The 21,577-nt window shown below is 37.6% G+C and overlaps 1 protein-coding gene and 1 long non-coding RNA gene across 3 annotated transcripts; both read right to left on the bottom strand.

Moving 5' to 3' along the window:
- Positions 1-3,139: 3,139 nt before the first annotated feature.
- On the bottom strand, positions 3,140-6,439 carry LOC105437749. Its single transcript, XR_004062994.1, has 2 exons — positions 4,515-6,439; positions 3,140-4,448 (listed from the first exon to the last, which is right to left on the bottom strand). It is a non-coding gene; the product is annotated as an uncharacterized LOC105437749 (long non-coding RNA).
- A 307-nt stretch (positions 6,440-6,746) lies between these two features.
- Positions 6,747-20,371, bottom strand: LOC752743 (palmitoyltransferase AKR1). 2 transcript variants are annotated; one of them, XM_003724411.3, is made up of 11 exons: positions 20,155-20,371; positions 18,096-18,402; positions 16,868-17,114; positions 15,934-15,993; positions 15,258-15,330; positions 14,431-14,609; positions 13,066-13,305; positions 11,954-12,036; positions 10,720-10,925; positions 9,664-10,189; positions 7,297-7,377 (listed from the first exon to the last, which is right to left on the bottom strand). In XM_003724411.3, exons 2-10 carry the CDS (start codon positions 18,262-18,264, stop codon positions 9,689-9,691), a joined length of 1,758 nt encoding a protein of 585 aa, XP_003724459.2. In that variant the 5' UTR covers positions 18,265-18,402; positions 20,155-20,371; the 3' UTR covers positions 7,297-7,377; positions 9,664-9,688. The 2 variants fall into 2 exon arrangements, with proteins under 2 accessions (XP_001180028.3, XP_003724459.2); XM_001180028.4 differs by lacking the exon at positions 9,664-10,189 and having other exon boundaries at positions 6,747-7,377; positions 20,155-20,367.
- Between the last annotated feature and the right edge of the window lie 1,206 nt (positions 20,372-21,577).

Below are 21,577 nucleotides of genomic sequence, written 5' to 3'. Positions count from 1 at the left end.
ACATTTTTCAGTTTTGGTCATTTGCCTTGATTTATTGTTTGACTTTTTATGGATTTATGTATTTGAATTGAGCCTGATGTAACACATGCACAAAACATGACCCCATCTTGGTGTATACATACATCATCAAAATCTTGGAAGGAAATGTCTTCTTAATTAAGGAAAATAAAATAGAAGGTTCACTTACATATTTTGCTTAGTAATGTAACAAAGTTTTTCTTGAACAAGAGAGAGTTTGGATTGAGGATACTCAACATACTTCTTGAGCTACACAATGCTATCTCAGCAATAGGGCATGCACCTCCTTGCATAGACTCTATTCAGTCGTTGTCACATTACAGAGAGAACATTCCTCATCTTCATGACCAATACATGTATAGTTATAGATGCAACAATGATTATCCTTTGTTTGCCAAGAACTGAAGTCATAGACTGCCAAGTTTGTTTTGTATATGGGCGACTGGTTGACAGAAACAAATGACTATAGTAGTCTTTTGAATGTTCTGAAAGTCGACCAAAACAAGAAAAATGTTAAATAAAAATGATCAGTACCTCTTGAACTTGACAAGTTATTCTGTTTATAAGACAGAGCATGTAGAAGGCTGAGAGCTCACTTTTTGTGTACGGACATTTTAGGGTTCCATGTCCAGTGCATATGATTTGACAGCAGGAATATTGTGACTTGTATAGATCAACTACGCTATGCTTTCAGAAGTGCAAAATATTGGCTCCTAGGATGTTCAATAATGAATATTGTTTGTTTTGTTTCATGTTTTTTTAATAATTTTATTAAGAACATGCACTGTCTTTTCAAAATGAATTTGTAATACAAATACAATATCAAATTTCAAAAATCATGGTTCAGATTTAGAAAATGTAGCAATGATATATGAATTGATCTTGTAAAAGTATTTCTAATAGTTTTGTAGGTTTCGGTCTCGAACCTCAAGGTCTTTGGGAAAACCGCTCAAGACCTCTTGAGACCAGACTGTTTGTGTGTGGGTACATATGTATGAGTGTGTGTGACTGGTGAGGTTAGTTCTCAGTTGCATTAAGGCATTTTATGAAATAATTATTTGTTTCAAATTCCTAAGTACCTCTCAAATTTAATGTATTCATGTAGATTGTCAAAATCCTAATGTTCTTGCATCTGGGGGGGGGGGGGGGGGGGGGGGGAGGGAATAATATTGTGAACTTATTATTTTGTATAGTTTTCCCCCTTTACAACATACTACCCAATAATCTGCCTTGATAATAATAGTAACATTTATATGGCACACATATTCTTCCCAGTGGATGCTCAATGCACAAAGTATGATTATTATCAGAGCATGAGTTCAGCTCCCCCAAGGTGCTTTAAGTAAAGCATTCAAAGAATGCCATATCATTAATATACACGTAACTGATTTTTGATCTATTTGAATGTCCCGATGCCCTCTCCCCCACATGGCTACAGAGCATGCCCTATTTATACACCCACATGGCTAAAGAGCATGCCCTATTTATACATGTTTTAGATAATAAACTCTGTGTTGTGTATTTGATTGCTCGACACCGATATCTGTAAAGTAATATTTATAAGCAAATTATTGTGGTGTTGCAGCTTCATAAACTCATCTCAATGTCACAAGTATTATTGATATCATTGTCTTGTAAGATTTTATCTGTAATTGTAAACAATAACTCGTTTGTATTAAAACAAGAAACCTGCTCGAAACAACCAAATTTGTTTTCCTGGTGAATTCTTGAAAATACAGCATAAAATGTTCAAAAAATGATAAAAAAAATGAAAAAAAATGAAGCACTTTGTATTCAAAGGGCAACCCAACCTTGATCAAGTTGCTTTGAAAGAAAGCAGAAGAGAAAAAGATAAACGTGATGAAAGTTTGAATAAATTTGTATGAACAACGAGAAAGTCTGTCTGTAACTATGAGAATTTAGGAACTTGTGGATTCATAATTTCACTGTGATGAAGTGTGGACAATATAATTGTTCCAATATGCAAAATGACTGAAATATCATTTTGAAAATGAACATTAAAACAATCTTACTAAATCTTCATTATCTATATGAATACAACCCTGGCTGCATTAAAATATGATTACTAGAAAGAAGTTCATTCTATAGACTATCCGCACAGAGTACAAATATATTGGGAGAAATGCACCCAGTTCTGTTGCAGTCCATTGACTAACTATCCTATTAGAGATCCTGCATTTGAAGTGATGTAAGTTCTAAATAAATCATAACTTTCTTCTTCATGTTTTTTTCCAACTTAGTTATCACAATGAAGCTTCTTCATAAATGGCATACATACATGACTCCAGGGTAAATAGCAGATAAAAAGTACTCAAAACAAAATACACTCACTTGCATCATTGCCATTCATTTCTTGTTTTATTTCACACCTCTTAATTCTTAAAGATAAACTCCAGTACTGGTAAAAAAAAAAAAAAATTCTCACAGAATCAAACGAAACTTACACTGAATGTTCAAGATTACAAATAAATGACATGTGCCAAACAATTTTGGAAGAAAATGTATACTGGCTGAGTAATGAGCATAGAAAGACAAGGAAATCAAGGTAGTACTAGCCCCGACACCATGTGTGTTGTCCCATATATAGCTTTCTATGTGAGTGCTTGTTACTTTACCAAGACTCGGTCAAATTTATTATGATTTTGATGACTCCAGAACCTTGCAGTGCACACCAATACTTACATGCTACATGATCAACTGTTTCCACACCTTTTCTTTCACAATGCAATCGCATTACCAGTACTAAAGTTTATCTTTAACAACGACAAAATATAAAGAAGGAATAGTGTCTGACATCAATTTGTACATCAAGATGAGATCTACATATACTAAGTACGGTACATTATTTGTTGTATTGCATCATTTTCATTGAAAAATTAAGCAAAACACACATGAGATGGAGGGTATAAATAAGAAAATGTGCTGCAAGGTTCTACTATTAAAGGACAATTGCCAAATGATTACAAATATTTCGTTAATAATATATAACAATTTCTTTTTCTTATTTCGAACAACGTTATGCAGCAAAATTCAAATCCAGGTTAGAGAGCCACGCAAGGCATCATCTGATGAGTGGAACTATCAACTCCTTGCTCTTTTGTTACATGACTTTGAAATTTCTACTGGTTTTATTTACTGTAACTTCAATATATATTAGATCATCAGAGTTTCCATACATTTAGATAGCACTGAGAGATCGAAAGCTACTTGTAATAAACACTAATCGCCATTTACATTTGAGGTGAATCCATTAATATTGAGTGTATAGTTTACTCGAGGCGGTCTGTCTCTCATGCATGACTTCTGGCATGCGAGGGTTTGAGTCCCACGCTGGCCGAGCAGACAAAAATGAAAATATGATTGTTGTTGCATAGTGTGTAAGTGCGCTGCGCCCCTTCCCTCTCTTATCGATGCAGGCTTGGGTTCAGAGGAAACAAACTCTGTTCCTCTGACTAGAACGTTAACTAGAGGCCCTGTGTGTAGATGAGTCACACCCTTTGCCCGTTAATACACTACACTTTAATATGCTCTTGCAAGGAGCAGGGTGTAAATCCGGTGTTAAGTGTGCCTGCATACAAACATCTTTCTACATGTCTTTGTGATGGGCTACATTACCCTTATAAGATTAATGGAAGAAGAAGAAGAACGGATTGTGAATTTTGAATAATGAAAAACATGAAATCAGTTTTAAACAAGGTTATGACGACAATGAAAATCTATTATCTAGTTAGAAATAATAACTATCGATTGTTGACCTATCTGTCATTTGTAAACCTAACTAGCATATAAAGCTAATGATTGTAAACAGCATGTGGAGTATGTACACGTACGTAAGAAGTAGAAATCATTAAAAGTAACAAATATTTCATAGAAAATAGAAAATACATGTATCTACAATTTTCTAACATCATTGCATACAAACACGAGAAATTAGAATAAAGAGACTTTAATAAAAAAAAAAAATATGCATTAGGAATAAATTGGCGAAACTACTGAACAAAATTAATACCATGCCACATTTCCGCAAAGGAGGCACGTAACTATTTGAAAGACAAATTACCAATCCCTACAACTTCTTTGTCATTAAAATAAATATGGTGGAACAGCAATTTTACTCTGTCACGACAAGATCTGAAAAAGAGGCTCCTATTAAAAACTTTCCTTTTCAGAAAAAGGACCTCGATGTTTTTCCCTTTCTAGCTACCTTCTATGACCTTCAAACCCGACACCTCCATACACACTTCAACCTCAACAAAGAGATGGAGGATTCTCTTTGTCAAATACAAGATCAACAGTACTAAATCTGACAACAACACTATCAAACAACATGCTAGGCGGCTTTAGTCATTTTAAACCCTTCAAACTGTAATGCACCATGGCCTCTTAACATACCACTTCGGGGATAGCACCTGTACACATGACTCCCAAATATCCACAGACCCTTTAAACATGGAGACGTCCCACGGGGATAGCACCTGTACACATGACTCCCAAATATCCACAGACCCTTTAAACATGGAGACGTCCCACGGGGATAGCACCTGTACACATGACTCCCAAATATCCACAGACCTTTTAAACATGGAGACGTCCCACTTGATGTATTATAGCATAATCACTGCCAAAGTCATGGAGGTGCTTCATCAATAGTTTTTATTTGCACCCTTGAAAAGATACACCTGTGTATCATAGAAAGTACTGCCGGTGTATAAATGAATGATGATTGCATAACTTTCATGAACACATACCAAGCAGTCATCTCGTTATGAACAAATGACCTTTATCTGCCCATGCCCAAATAGTATCTCTGAAGTGGCTCGTTCAATTAACACCAAGGGGAAATATATACCTGCAGGGCGAGAACCTTTCCTAGTCATATAAATTCACAGTCCATCAAATTCACAGTCCATCAAATTCACAGTCCATCAAATTGACTTTCATTAAATAGAAGAGTACTGATCTCATCACAAATTTCAGCAAATATACAAACAAACTAAAAAATAAAAAAAATTAAAATCATTTACAATACAATATAACATAGTATTTTTGATCAAAATGCTTGTTCTAGTATTTGTTATTCACAGCTCATTAACACATGACAATAGAGGATCAAGTTCATTATATAAATATGTCAATTAATTTCACATTGTTGGCCCCACGAGGCGCTCCATTCACAACCCAAGCTTTAGCTGGGCTAAAATGACTTTTTGTGCTCGGTCAGTGTATTCAATGAAAAAAATACATGTACATGTATATTATATTCAAGAAAACAAATTTTATAGATATGTTATCGATAACCTTCCTTCCAGGTACCTATTTACTACATCTAAGTTTATTAGGAAAGAGAGAGGGTGGGGGAGAAGGAATAGATAGAGTCAGAGAGAGAGAGAAAGACAAAAACAAGTCTTGGTTTATTACAAGGGCAATAAGGATTCAAATTCTTATCATTCTGATCGAGGTCAAGTGAATAAACTGCTTTCATCCCAGAATATTTAAAAAGGAAAGAAAAAAGCCTTACATTGATAAATGTAGAAATAGAACAGGCTTATTTGAAAATTAAATTGGAGATGCATTGCATGAACACAAAGAAAATTCTCTACTCAAATCTCAAAACAAAGATATTAAAATAAATATTGCAATATCATTTAAATTTTGTTACAATGTTGGTCTGGGAAAAAAAATCCCAAATGGTCTTTTTTCCTATGTACTGGTGTTAAATTGTTGACATAAATTTTGGTAGTACTTTTTAATAGAACTACACACACTCATCAAATGTAATATTACATACATGGCATATATCAATTTCTATGATGAAAATAGGCATAAATATATGTTACACTAGCTAATGTAAGCCTGATCTGTATACTAGTTTTAAACAAAGCTTTAAAGTCTAAAGCCTATTACCACAGGTTTTTCTTTTCTTCCGACGACTGATTTGTATCACTATCTAACCAATTTGACTTTTCTGCATAAATTTGTCCACTCGTAATAGCCTGACTCTGTGACTTTAAATGTACATATGTGTGGTGTCACATACATGTACGACTTGAAGCCACACCACCAATCGATTCCATCAATTTCAAAGAACCACTTTGAAAATGAAATGCATATACCATAAGGTATTTTGTTCAGTAGAGATTCAGGTGAGATTCAATAATTCACCAAGCCTGTGTTCTGTTATGCCCCTTTTTTGTGGACAGATTCAATAAAATGTACTCTTAGCCCTTGCATCACATTGCGAAGAGGCTGCACCTTGTAATCCTTGAATTAATGTACCTCTCCACTCTATACAATGCTTTACTACGCTTAAAGGGATAGTTGAGTTCTGTTGCAGAGGGCGCTACACAAAATAATGTTTTTGTAAGATAATGAAAAACTGAGTGTCAAATTTGAAAGAACAATATCAATGACAAAAATCTTTGTTTGATCAAAATCGGTTCAGAGACAGCTAAAATATAACGATTTCTAATACTTGTGTACCACCACAAATATAAGATATTTTGACAAATTTGAAAAAAACCGTTGAAAAAATGAAATACTGCCTTTTACGTCGTATTTCAGCCAATGCCAACGTTGTCTATTTTGTTGGCATTTTTGTGTTGCTTGTATTACGCACAACCAGCCGGCCCATGTATTGTTATTTTTAATTAAATAATCAATTAACAGTCACCATATTTTTTTGAAAGTGGAGCTAAATTTGTATGATCGTATTGGCTAAATTTTTCACATTTTGGGGTCTGAATTTACCTTCATAGCAAGAGCAATAACCATGCACTTTGAAGGCATTTGCGGTCTAAAATAGAACTCAACTATGCCTTTAAAATGTGACTGTTATTTAACAGTTCAGTATTACACTATTCGGGATTTACGCAACTCAAATGCAGATTTTGTCCTCCTTCCTAACAAGAAGTTCTTAATATTTCGCAATCTGTCGTGAAATGAGACTTCCATGATCTGAGCATAGTTTGGATTCCTCCTTGAGATGTCGTACGCTGTTGTCAAACCACGAGAGATATATTGGAGTTGGTATTGTATGAGAAACATCTCCCATATGACAGTATACGTGTTGAGGAAGCAGAGGATTAGAACCCACGTCTGGTCGTAGAACGTCTGTACTAGGAGAGGCCAAAGGTCGGCGTCGGGGTACAGGGAGGTGAGGAACAGGTAGGAGTGGAAGATGAAGACGAGATGAGCAAGAGATGTGACGCAGAGAAAGATGATGAAAGATCGATGGTTGCGTTCTCCCACGCAGTTGACGATGAAGAGACAGTGGTGATCAAGATTACTGACGCATCTATGGCACAACCGACAGTGCTTCGTTCCGGCAGGCCGAATGATCTGAAACAGATCATGGAAGGAAAGAGATAGTTTTCATGAGCTTTGAAATGATGGGGGGAAATGAGTACTGTACAACCAGAAACTGTTATGCATTGTAAATGTAAATGCAGTATTACCCATGAAATGACAAGAAATGTGTGCAAGGTACATTTTGATGTTGTGACTCATCGTTTTTACAGTATAAACGATGCGCGAAATATGTGAAAGCTCTGAGCGTACGGCAGCTTCTAGTTACGGTTTGGGGTAGACAATTAAACCTGGGACCCGTTTCATAAAGCCTCTTTCAATGACAAATGACAAAAATCAATGACATATCTGCTGATAACAAATAAAAAGCAAGAATTTCACTAGCTTCTATAACAAACACTGTCATTTGTCATTGATGAAAAGTTTTATGAAATGGGGCCCTGCCCCTTAAAGGCAGTCACAGCTAACCATTTGTTCAGGAGCAGTTTTATAAAGTTTAGATTTAGTTGGCTTCTGATTTGAATTGTACATAGCTGCCAACATTTGGACATTTTAATTAGTAACATTTAAGTAAAACTGAATATCATGTGCGTGAAGCGCACATCTATGTCAGACCTGCCAACCTCTGGAGTTCAAAAACTGTATTCTTCAATCCCCAAAGTTGTATTTTACTGACAAAAATTATATTAAGAAAAAAAACATGGATCAATGCCTCTTACAGATCCTACATACAGGAAGAAATTTTTTTATGGATCATTGGTTAAATATGCAGGATTTTGTCATGACTGGTGTGTGCGATGAACCAAAAGACATCCCCAAATTGCCAATGTGAGATGCTTGTAGGATACTTTACAGGACAGAATGGGCATTTTGCACACACACACACAAAATACAACAACAACAAAAATCTTCTTTAAAAAAAAAATTGTAATAGAAGGGGTATTCGTAATTCGTAATGAGGGTGGGAAATTCGTAACAATTACAATTTTTTTTGGTAACAGTTGGCAGCTATGCATAGGGACTAAAAGTAATATGCGCTATAGAGTCGTCGTCATCATCATCATCATTATTGTTATTATTATTAAAATTCTCAATGGCCAAATATCATGCAGCCTAGGAATTCCATCAGTGTCTTCATGACAATATTACAAACTAGGTAGACACAGATTCCATTGATCACAATAGAATAGTATTATATTTTTGTAACTCCATAACACAGTCTTTTTCTACTCTACGTTTACGTACGTTTCTACTATGATTATTAGTATGTTAACAATTTTTTTCCTCTACTGCTATGTAACTTTACATTTTGCAGTTTAGTAATACCGTATTTGCCGGCGATAAGGCCGCAGCGCCGCATAGGCCGCACCCCCAACTTATGACATTTCAAAGAGGAAAAAAAAAACGGACAAAACAAAATAATTGTAATTTTCTCGTAGAACACTATTTTTGTTTTACAAACTTATACCAAATTCATCAATATTCTTATAAATTACCAGAAGTTTAGCTAAAAAATGATCGCAGGCAGATTTGGTGTCCGATATATACACCTACCACAATGTACGGTGTAATGCGAAATTGCATGAAATGGATACAAAATGGTGACTTCGGCTGGATGTCCAGTTGCGTTCGCGGCAGCTCCGTAACGGTCCCTTCTTTTACTTTTGCCATGCATTGGCACGAACTTAGATCAAGATCTATCGGCAAATGTTGTTATAGGAAGTTTATTTACGTCTTCATGTCAACAATGCAAGATAAAATTGTCGGTAAGATGTGTGGAAATGTCCTGTACCATAGTGGTATAGTTATTGTAGTCCCATATGTGCAAACTTGTGCTGTTTTTTTCATGGTTTTGACTTGCGTTTTTTTGTTTTTTTTTACTCACCGCAAAGGCCGCACCCCGACTTTTTGATATTTTTTCTTCCAAAAATGCTGCGGCCTTTAAGCCGGCAAATACGGTAGGTAAAATCCTCATACGTAATTTTCTGGACTGTTTGTTTGTTAGGCACTTTCAGCATTCCTTTGGTAAACAAAGTTTGCTATTATTGGTATTATCATTATATAAATGAGGATTTACTTTATATTCGATAGAACACATAATGATACAATTATCACAAGAAATCTTCAAGTCTTGGTACATCTCACTGTTAACAATACCACTAAAGATCTTTTGCAAGTAATAAAAGCTACTGAAGGCATGAGAACTTGAAAGTACTCAAAAGATTTGTTGAAAAGTCAGAGTCTTCATTACGTCCATCCACAAAATGAGATTGCTAAAAATTAACTACACAAAATGTATGAAATACAGACGTTCATTACATGATGAAGATGATGGTTGCCCTGGTTACACACTAGATGACCCTGAATGACCTCCCTGGTAGGATTCAAAGAAAGGTTGTCCCATGAAAAACGCTTGAATATTCCTCAGTCTGATGCTGCACTTCATATTGATCGATGACAAACGGAAACGTGTTCGCCTGGATCGCTGGATCATGTCAAAGGTCGTCCACCCGTACGATATCATACTCAGCTGGAAACGGGACAGATTGAGATTCCCAAAGAACGATACAGCGTTCATGATGATGAGCATGCAAACCCAACCTTCGTACATTAAAATAGCTTTGAGAAACGGTATCCAGTCAAGACCGCTATTGATCTGGAAGATGTATCGTACAGCATGGATAACAAACGTTACATGCATGAGAGTGGTGATGAGGATGAAGATGACAAAAGTGCGATGGTTTCGATGACCGATGCAAGACAGAAGGAACTGGCAATGGTGGTCAAAGTTGTTCACGCATCGCCTGCACATCTTGCAGTGTTTCACATTCTCCGCTGGTAACAGCTTGAGGATCATGGAAGAGAAAGAGTGATGTTTACCTTTAAATCAAGTGGTTAGCTAAACATACAAAACTCAAAACTACATGGCACAATGACATAAAACAAGATATACTTCGGTCTTCAAAATACAGAGATCATAAGTGACAGAGACTAAACACATATTTGCCATGTTTAAGGTATTGGTAAACAATGCTTTCACGAGAGCTTTCATTTTTTGACAGTTGCGCCTAACCATTTTTTAATTTTTAAAAAACTGTAAATAATCAAAGAACATACCAAAATGTGCACTCATTTTTATTTTTTTGAGAAAGTGTTATCTAGATAGAACAAATCATTTTTGAATACCTTTCTCATAGGAAAAGTATGATACATATAAAACAAAAATAAATCGTCTTCATCAATTTTGTATATTTGTTCACAATATTTTGCTATCACCTTTCTCATAAAGGAATCGGTACGAATACAGAGTATGCTTCATGAAACACAACTGAACAATACCTTCAACATACACTTCCCTCCTCCTCCATAACTTACCTCGCAATGCACACAGAAGATGTCTATCTTGCATCTCCCTTTGACGATATCCTTGATGGTCAAAACTGACCCATCTTGACTGTGCCGCTGCGAGGTCTTGCAAGTACCAGGGTCCCCCGTGATGAGGCGGTAGTAGAGCGTAACCATGATGAAGGCCAAGGGGATTAGAATCAGAAGAGATAGGTTGACTGTCTCAGGCCATAACAGTGAAAGACAAACAGTCAAGGAAATTGAGCATACATGTATATGGGCAGGGTTCTACAGCACTGCCATCTATGTGAGGAGGGGGAGGGGGTCAGGTCTCCTCATCATCCCGTGGGTCCCATCTATGGGAGGAGGGGGGAGGGGGTCAGGTCTCCTCATCATCCCGTGGGTCCCATCTATGGGAGGAGGGGGGAGGGGGTCAGGTCTCCTCATCATCCCGTGGGTCCCATCTATGGGAGAAGGGGGGAGGGGGTCAGGTCTCCTCATCATCCTGTGGGTCCCATCTATGGGAGGAGGGGGGAGGGGGTCAGGTCTCCTCATCATCCCATGGGTCCCATCTATGGGAGGAGGGGGAGGGGGTCAGGTCTCCTCATCATCCCGTGGGTCCCATCTATGGGAGGAGGGGGAGGGGGTCGGGTCTCCTCATTACCGCTCTCCATCTCGTCCTGTTTGTTGCCTTTTCCAAATCAGTTTTACAAAATAAATGAACAGGAGTTTGATCGTTGAAAAATAAGGCTGTGCACAACCGTGTAATGAGGTACCCGAGTATACTCCCAGGCTTACAAGCGAATATTCGGACCCCATGTTTTTGTTTTTTTGTTGCCACCACCATACCACAGGAGCAGTTTCCCAGGTCCGTCTCCGAAAACTCACGCAATTTTACTTCGAGTTTCAGTTAAAGGCGCCGATTTAATAATAATAATAACAGTAAACAATGCTGTTTTAAAAACCAAAGATGGCAGAATAATCCATTTTCCTCCGAGTCCAAACAGAAATCAGGACATTTGGTCCCAGTTTCTGAGTGGTGAGTTTGACTGTGATTGAGCTGGGAAACATTTTTACCGACGGTACCATGCCAGCGGACGGCGCTCACCCTGGCACGGCTAAGCGTCGGCCTGGACAGTGCCAGGTGACCGGAATTTTTTTTCCGGCCGAATATTCGAGTACGAGAAATCGTACTCGAGCAGTTGTCAACAGTGCGGTTACTCGAGCATTCGACTACTCGTCTCAGCCCTATTGAAAAGGATATCTGGTAGTACTTTGTAGAAATAGCAGATGGCCGTGTGACTGATTCCAGCAAAGAAGGCTCCAGCTTGTACAGGATTGGCCCATCTACATTGTGAGAGAAGTCAACAAGTGATAGAAAGCACAGGGTCATTCAATATACAAATTCTTGTATAGTATGTTAACTAAGAAATGGAACATTCTGACTTGTTACAGAGTACTTTCACTTTGGAACGATGAATGGAGAGCTGCAAAGAACTAATGATTCTAAATATCTTGTACTGAAATATGAAAATGCTGAAGGTTCATACTATATTCCCATTTTGAAAGAAACATATATGTATCAGTCATTTGTCAAAATGTATTATTAATAATAATAATAATAATATTTATATTTTATATAGCGCTTAATACAAATGTCTCTAAGCGCTTTACAAATTTACTATAATTATTATTGTATTGGCAGCTAATTTACTTAAATGAGTTGGCAGCTCAGCATATGTTTGCATGTATATTGCTGAATGTCCAGCAAAATGCATGAATGGATGAATGACCAACAAAATGTAATTTATAGAAATATGGAATCCAAAAGTTTAGACTTTTCTTTGACTATATCTCCACAGAACATTTCTTTACTTTGTCTAAATTATTTTCGCTGATGGCTTATAATGTCACTTACCAGTAATTATTTCCTACTCCTTTTACTACAAGACAAGAAAATAGTTTTTATTTCATTTTAGTCTTTCTGTCACATTAAAACATACTTCTCTGTCCTTTACCTCCCATCAAGTCGTTCCCTTTCTCTCTCTCTCTATCTTTCCTCTTCTTCTGACTCATTCCCTTCTCTCTCCACCTCAATCTATTGTCCTTCTTTGTCTATTCACCCTCTTTCTCCTCTTACTATTTCTTAGTGCTCCTGCCATGGGCAATTTTATTTTTTATTGTCTAAGATGTCACTCATGAATTCCAATTAATACTCTTTTTGCTGAGCTTGTTATTGCTTGTAAAAATCTCATGTAACATGTCCATGTTTTTAACTTGGACAAATAAAATTGAATCAAATTGAATTTCTGCCAGATGGCTGTTCTTCAGTTAACCTGACAACAAAGTGATACAACAAAATGATGATTTGCTTACCTGCTGATATGTGAGATTCTATGCTGCTGGTTGCTGACCAGAAAGACTAGAACAGCAGTGAATACGGCCATGAATACACCACCGTATTGCCTTAGCTGACTTCCGACGGCAATGATAAGAGCAAAGTATACAAAGGGTCCAAGCAAGAGGGTATACCACGATAAGAGGGGTCCCTTCGGAGGTAAGTGCGGTGCCTTAGAGTGAGCCCAGTAGTCCATTTCCTTGAATAAGTACTGATGTCTATTAAAAGAAAAAAAATAAAATGACCAATTCAAAATGAATATCTTTACTATGTCATTTGAAATACTTGCCAGTATTTATCATGCTATATGGTTCTGACAAATCGAACAATGAGTGTGAGGAGCAGAATAAGAGTATTGAATTGTTACATATACCCAGTACTTATGTATGGTAGTGAAACGTGGACTTTAGCCTCTGATACTAAAAAGCGTTTGGAAAGTTGCGAAATGTGGTTCTTAAGAAGAATGATGAAAATCCCCTGGACTGACAGAGTTAGTAATGAGGAAGTTCTTACACGAGCAGGAGTGCAAAGGAAAATGATACGTGAGATGTTGATTAGGCAGTTGAAGTTCATGGGTCACATTACACGTAAAGAAGGCCTAGAGAATCTTGCTTTGACAGGGAAAATTGTGTAGGGGAAGAAGGAGGATACTTTGGATGGACAGTCTGCAGAAATTGTTGGAAGAGAGAGGAGTGAAAGAACTGGGAGTGGTACTAATACAGAAGGCTAGGAACCAAGGGTTGTGGAACAGCATGATCGCCAAAGTCAATCGATATGGCAATTATAGAGAGAGAGATAAGGTTCTACACAACTGTACATTGAAAATGAAAAAAAATATGAAATTGAAATGTCCAAACTTGCATGCATTACATTGAACACTTAGGTTGCTATCTTTGCCCCTCTGCACAGTCGCTTCTTTGCCACAGGTGCAATTTTGCACAAACCCCGGCTTTGAGTGTATTTACAAGTGTTAATGGGTAAATTCTTCACAATACACCAGCTTACGGTTATGGGTGCCATTTTAATTTATGGGTAAACAAACCATTGACCTCTAGAGGTCAGTGGTTTATGCGTAAATTAAGATAGCGCCCATGCAAATATGATGTGAGCGCACAGCGCAGGCAGTGATGTCATCCATTATTTCAGATGCGTCACTGCCTGCGCGGTGCATTCACATCGTATTTGCATGGGCGCCGTCTTACTTTACGCGTAAACCACTGACCTCAGCTGGAGGTCAGTGGTTTGTTTACCCGCAAGTTAAAATGGCGCACATGTCTGTGCATGCGCACTGTTGTAACCGTAAACTGGTGTATAGAATTTAAGAGGGTTTTAGCTTGACTTACGACATGCCCCTGCCCTCTCTGAGCACGTCGAGGGCGGTCTTTCCTTCTTTGTTCTTGATAAGCAGAGTTTGACAAGAGCCAATCTCTAGCAGTGTCCAGCATGTCTCAGAGAGAGCATTCAGGCAAGCTATGTGGATTGGCAAGTTTCCATGGCTGTCTGGCAATTTTACATCTGACCGCTACAAACAAAAAGAAAGGCAAAGTAAGAGTCGGTACCCCAAATTATTCTTGACTAACAATAGAGGTGTCGTTGTCAAGTGACAAAAACAAGAAACAAAACATATATCAGCACAACTTGCTTTTTAAAAATATGCCAAAGGCAAAGTAGGTATCAGTAACCCTGATAACTGATATACCAAGTACAATAGAGTTTGAAGCTTCAAAGTCTGCGTACATTGACAACAAAAAATTGATATTCTAATTAACAAATATAACTGGTCTTTGCTCCTACCAAATTGGCAACTCTATGATATCATGAATGCATTGAAGCAGTATTCCTCTGTAATTCAATGAGTTTTAAATTCTAGATTTGTAAAGGTAACAAGGTCACAAGTTACCTGTTATTTTATTTTCATGTTATATAATTGAGCTGTGTGCTCTGAACTAAGCTATATCAATTTTCATGAAATGGCTTTTGTGATATCTTGCACTCATTACACCAGAACACAATATATCCTCAGACTTTTTAATACAGAGCAAAGATCCGAGAGTAGTCTTTCGGACATAAAATGGAAACAAAGTCTGTATTACAAAGAATTTCTCATAAGTATACATTAGACTGGCATTCTCCTAGTGAAAACAGAGATAACTAGAGAGTCAGAACTTACCCCTTTCCTTAGAAGATATTTGACAGCATCTTGAAACCCTTGATAACATGTCACATGGAGAGGTGTCTGACCACTGTAAAACAAATGGAATAATAGATGAATTAGACTGATTAATAGAATATTATCACCTACACATGTACTTGTACCTTACTGATGTATAATGGTTGATTCAGTTGATTCAGTTGCCAATGTTATTGTGATTCTAAAACTCCTCCACATACCTGTCAATTGCAAAATTCTTGTTTATTTCACAATGCAATTGCATGACCAGAACTCGACGTTACCTTTAAACAGAATTGTAACAGAAACCTCTACTAACCCTACACCTTTGACACAGCAAATATTTAGCAGAGAAAATGTTGGATCAGCATACCGATACATGATTAAAGGACGGCTGTACTAGTTCAGCCAGAAGGAATTAGACCACCCAGCAAGCCAGTGAGGTCACTGTGACAGGTGGCTATCTCATTAACTCAGCTCTCAATTAACATAAAAAAAGAGGATCATGGGAGATCAACAGGCACCAATTGGGGAAGTTTTCTATATAGGGAGCAAGTAGCTACCAGTAGGACAGTGTGGCTTATAACATATTTTGTGCAGATATTCTACTTTTTAAAGCATCTTAGCGTCAAACTTGGTGGAAATCTTAAGATATGTGAGAGGATGAAGGACTTACTGTTTGTCTCTTTCGTCGAATGTAATTCCATGAACTTGCTCCAAGTAATGCAGCGTATGTCTGGGGAAGAAATAGAATAAACATCAATATTGATTTGATAATAACAAATATGATTTTCTGTGTTTGTAGCTTTGTATCATGCATATTACGTTATGAATAAACATCTTTATATCCCATTTCTAAATGCTTATGAAATTATTTAGGTCTGCCATGTATAAAGTATTCATGTAGAATTATTCAAAATTTCAGTGTTTTGCTCACTCTCCTAATTTCAATTGACATAATGTCCTAATTATTTCCTGTTAATCTACAATATCATTGCAACAATATACCTTAAAGAAAAAATGTTTATTCAAACACATCAGAAATAATGTTGCAGAAATATATACATTTTCTGATTCAATATACAAATGACTATGAGATCTCAAAGCAAAAATGCCATAAGACTTCAGACTCAGAGTCTTAAAATGGAAACAATGTCAAGTGTTGGTACTTAATCTCTTTTCAAGTAGAGTTTATGGATCTACACAAAAGCTACTGGTTATGTGACTTTTTCTACAAGATTTTCTAGTTTGCAATACCACAATGTAGAGGTGTTGTGTTCTAGTGGATACGTCATCACACTTTGGATCACATGGTTTGTGGTTTGAGTCCTGATGTGGCACCAATCTCCTTTGGCAAGACATTAATCTATATTTGCCACTCTCCACCCAGGTGAGGTATTCAATCATTATACCAGTGAAATTGTCCCCGGTAGGAAAAAATTCCTTAAATGCTTTAGCGACTTATTACGGCGCTAACAGCAGGTCAGCTACATCTGATGTGAAATATTATACTTTGTAATTGTATTAAGCACAGTAGAGTATTCATATAGTGGCAGCGCTACATAAATAGACCTATTACTATTATTAATATGTTATGTTGATGGACTTACACACTGCCTCCAGCAGCTGCATGGTGTACAGGCTTACGCCCCTGGTGGTCCTCTGTATCTAGATTACTACCAGCCTCTAGAAACAAGTCCACATTCTGAGGGTTGCCTCGTTTGCAAGCATACATGAGAGGTGTTTCCCCATAGTCATTGATCAGGTTGACGTCTGCACCATGTTCTAAGAGAAGTGCTATTATGGCAGGATCCCCTCTCAGTGCAGCTCGATGTAGGGCAGTAAAACCGTGCCATCCTATATGAAAAGAAGAAAATCATTGAACACCAGTTAGGTTGATTTGCTGAAAACTGTGAGATTCAGTAACGATGCCAGACATTGTGCCACTACATATAATAATTTAACGTTTAAAAGTTTTGATTACAGTCATCTTTCATATATAATAAGGCTGTGCACAACAGTGTGATGAGGTACCCGAGTACACTCCCAGGCTTACAAGCAAATACTCAAATATTCGGACGCCATGTTTTTTTATAATTGTTTTGAATTTTTTTTATTTTTTTATTTTTTTAATTTTTAATTTTTTTTTGCCACCACCATACCACTGGTGCAGTATCCCAGTATCGCCGAAAACGCATGCAATTTTACTTCGAGTTGCAGTTGAAGGCGCTGATTTAATAATAATAATAACAGTAAACAATGCTGTCTTAAAAACCAAAGATGGCAGAATAATCCATTGTCCTCCAAGTCCAAACAGAAATCCGGACATTTGGTCCCAGTTTCTGAGTGGTGAGTTTGACAGTGCTTGAGTTGGGAAACATTTTTACAGACGGTACCATGCCAGCGGCCGCCGCTCTCCCTGGCATGGGTAAGCGTTGGCCTGGACAGTTTGTTTTTTTCCGGCTGAATATTCGGGTAAGAGAAATCGTACCCGAGTAATTGTCAACCGTGCGGGTACTCGAGCATTCGACAACCCGTCGCAGCCTTAATTTATAATATTGTCAACAAACGGTATATACCGCTTGAATGGTTCCTGGAATATTAAATGGAAAGCCAGAAACACAACGGGAGTGGTGAGCACTTTAGCTCTCGAAGCTCCAAAAGTGATCGGTAAATTGAAAAAGAGCTCTGGTAACAAAAACCCAATAAAACAATTTTTTTATCAATGTGAGAAAATCACACTTTTTTCACCAAAATAAAATAAAAAACACCAAATTCTGAAAGAGGTTACACAAACCGATTAGTATTTTTTTTTTACTCCTTTGGGGGTAAACTTACCCTTTTCATTGATTCCATCCGGTTGTGCTTGAATAACCTGGACAATCTGTTCGTAGACCCAGTTATTCTGGATGGCATCAACGACTTTAGTTGTCAAAAAGTTGACTCCAACAGAGTTTTTATTAACGTTTGAAGCAAATGGAGCAAACATGTTTGTTGGAGAAGCCATTTCTTGTAGATGGTAATATCTCTCAAGTCTTGTTTAAACCATCCTCTCGAGTTTTGAGTTTTGACAGCATCAGAGTGTAAGCTGCAGATCCAAATCTTCTAATTTGAAGAAGATTGACTCTCGTTCTGTGACTCTTATCTGGAATGAAGAAACAGAGACATTTCTTGTCAAGTGTGCATGCTTAATAATAGCATGTAGATTTGAATACAATTATGATTTGGCTTTATAGTGAAATGAGCCTGTGGTGCTAGATCTAGGTTAAGATACTGAAATGTGACCCTACCTAAAGAGAAGACTATCTTTCAAATTGAAGATAAGGCCATATAAAATGGAAATATAGTTCCTCATCTGAAACTGTTTGAAAATAAGGAAAGTGTAATATGTTACATACTGTATCCTGTACATATAATTGGGCATGTGATGTGGTCCATGTCAAAATATTCTTTGCATGATAAAAACAGATCTGTCCATGCATTATATTATGTAGGCTCCCCCCCCCCCCCAATAAATAGGGGTTAAATTTGCATTAACCAAAAAACCCTGTTAGCTCAATGTTGAAACTTCTTAAGATATTCCACATTTCATGTCCTATCAAAAATTGGTAGCAGGACGTAAATGTCTCAGCGATCCTCATAACGGTGGATAACTTCACACAGGCGTGCGCCCGCCCGCAACCCACCATCGGTATGTACTTGTATTGGGCAGCAGTTTGCCGTGAAACCTGTGAAAAATGTACTAATATCAATGTTTTTCCGAAAAATACTCCAAAAATAACAAGAAAATTGACACGAGACAGGTAATAAACATAACAACTTTTAACTCATGATTTTTATTTGGACATTTAATGAATATTTAATTAATTTTGGGTATGTTTTAGTAGGGTATCTTCACGCCGGAGTTACGGGTCAAATTTTGGACAGGTTTCTGAACAAGCGCCGATTTCTCTACATCTATGTCAATGATGTATTTTAATGACAAGTTAATAAAATACCGTGCCAAGGTTTATAGGTACGTTACAATGTGTGCGCTGTCGCCATGAAGGTTTCTGCCATGGGGCTGTTATGCACTATTGGAGACCATTTGGATAGCCTACGCAAATGTGATCTTTTGATGGGCTGATAAGATGTTTGTTTCATGATTTTTATCGGATGAGAAGAATGACATTGTTATCTTTCATTTCATACTAAACTTTCTAAGATTTATGTTTTCGGCAGTTTATTTTGCTGCACTGTTTCACAGGAGCCGTGTTTAGTGCCATTCTGTACCTAGCTTATCCCGCCAACAGGATTTGAAAAAAGGTATCTAACAAGTTAGATCTAGGATTAACATGTGAATTTGCTTTTGGTGAAATTTCAGCAAAATCTATCGTCTATGTTTTTTGGATGAGGAATGTGAAAATGTCATGCAAAAAATGACGGCCCGATTAGCGTTTTTCACGTATTTACATAGATCTACATTTTTTGGTGATTTTTGTAATAATAGAATCTTTCGGTCACATAGTCTAGACCCTATTTGAGATCACAACTTTTGTTTTAAAAACAAAGGAAAACAAAGAATTAGATCTAGATCTATCATCTAGGTCTAAATACATGATTTCCGGGCGTTTAAAATTGGCATAACTTTCGTATTACTGTCTGGGGCTATAAGAATAAATGAGGCATCAAATAAAAGGTCTTAGATCTATCAAGCTCTGTTTGATAGCATAATAAAGCAAGAGCTTAAATTTTGAGATTTAATTTTTTTGTAACATCCCTAAATCTAGAGTCTACAACTTACAAGGTACCTGGTAGATCTACTAACAATTTTAGAAATTATACTGTGCTACATTGAGAAGTCTGGAAATCGGCGGTCTCAAAGCTCTTTTCTATTTACATAATTAAAGACGTTTACCTGATGCTCAGGTTGAAAATTTCCGGGTACTGAATACGTCGTGTGCCTGCGCCTAGCCTGGCCTGCCTGCCGAGCTAGCTGCCGACAGACAACACTGCTCTGTCAACGCTAGGCCGTGGGGGTGCGGTCCGTAGTCCACAATCGTACCCTGTCAATGCAGTCGATCGAGTAGTTGTGCGCACAGTGCAGTGCAGTGCTAGCTAGCTAATCGCCTCCAACACTGCTTCACGACCTCTAACTACTTCGGTGTTTACCTTGTATGGGTTTCAAGCTCATCCACAAGCAACTCAATCAACGTAAAGTCGACCGTTAACACAGTTTCGGGTGACTCGTTCTTGCTGTAAATAAAAATAAAAATAGATGTATTGAATTTGAATAAATAGACAAACAAATAGTAATATAGAAATATGTAGATCGATTACTATATCGGTCAGCAAATTTGTATAATTGTTTGAAGTTAAATTTCAAACCAAGTTCCTTCGTTTTTAACTTTTGAATCAAAAACCAAACCTCTGTAGGGAAAAAAGTTTTGAAATGCTGATCTGATTTTCACCCATATTGCCAAATGTGAAAAGAATGATTTTTTTGTGTTTTTTTCGTTTTTGGTTTGTTGAAATATTATTGGTAATCTGGTAGCCCATTAACTCTGTATTTATGTTAAAAGGTGGACAGAAAATAAGAGAGAGAGAGAGAGAGAGAGAGAGCCAGGGAAGTTGCAAAACTCTCGAATGACCTAACATGGACATCAAATCCAGCACAGTCTTCAAATCTGCAACCCAAAAATTAAACCAAATAGCATTACCCCTGAAATACACAAATTTATACTCTCGTCACACCAAGTTATACTTCCGGTTATAGTTCCTATATAGCAGACCTTTCGGAAGAGACAAACACAATTAAGGTACAATAAGGAGAGTATGGGAAATTAAGGGATATGTCGAGGGGGAGAGATGAGAGATCGAGGAAGCTGGGGAAGGGAAATGAGAGAAGGGGGAGAGAGCTAGAGGAGAGAGGGAGAGAGCGAGAGAGAGAGAGAGAGAGAGAGAGAGCTAGAGAGAGAGAGAGAGAGAGAGAGAGAGATGGGGCCGAAGACAGTGGCGGATCCAGGAGGGCCTGGCCCCCCCCCCCCTTGAGAAAAAAATCATGTAAAAACACATGATTTTTACCTTTGGTGGGGGGGGGGGGTGCAAATTTTAAATTTTCGAGGACCAAAACCAAAAAAAATGTGCTCACTACCCCCCCCCCCCCCCCCCCACCCCCCCCCCCCCCCACTGAGCGACTTTTCACCCGGCACGATTTCCAAATTTTCGGGAGCAAAAAAAAAAGTTGAAAAAAAATCTTGGATCCGCGCCTGGCGGAAGGGTTGGATGCCTGGCCCCCCCCCCCCCCACGGGGTCGGAATGACCGCATGCGTGTTACCAAA

The sequence above is a fragment of the Strongylocentrotus purpuratus genome, unplaced genomic scaffold (genome assembly GCF_000002235.5).
Source record: "Strongylocentrotus purpuratus isolate Spur 01 unplaced genomic scaffold, Spur_5.0 spur5_scaffold_10, whole genome shotgun sequence".
NCBI classification, from domain to species: Eukaryota; Metazoa; Echinodermata; class Echinoidea; order Camarodonta; family Strongylocentrotidae; genus Strongylocentrotus; species Strongylocentrotus purpuratus.
This window is presented reverse-complemented; position numbering and strand designations above follow the sequence as displayed.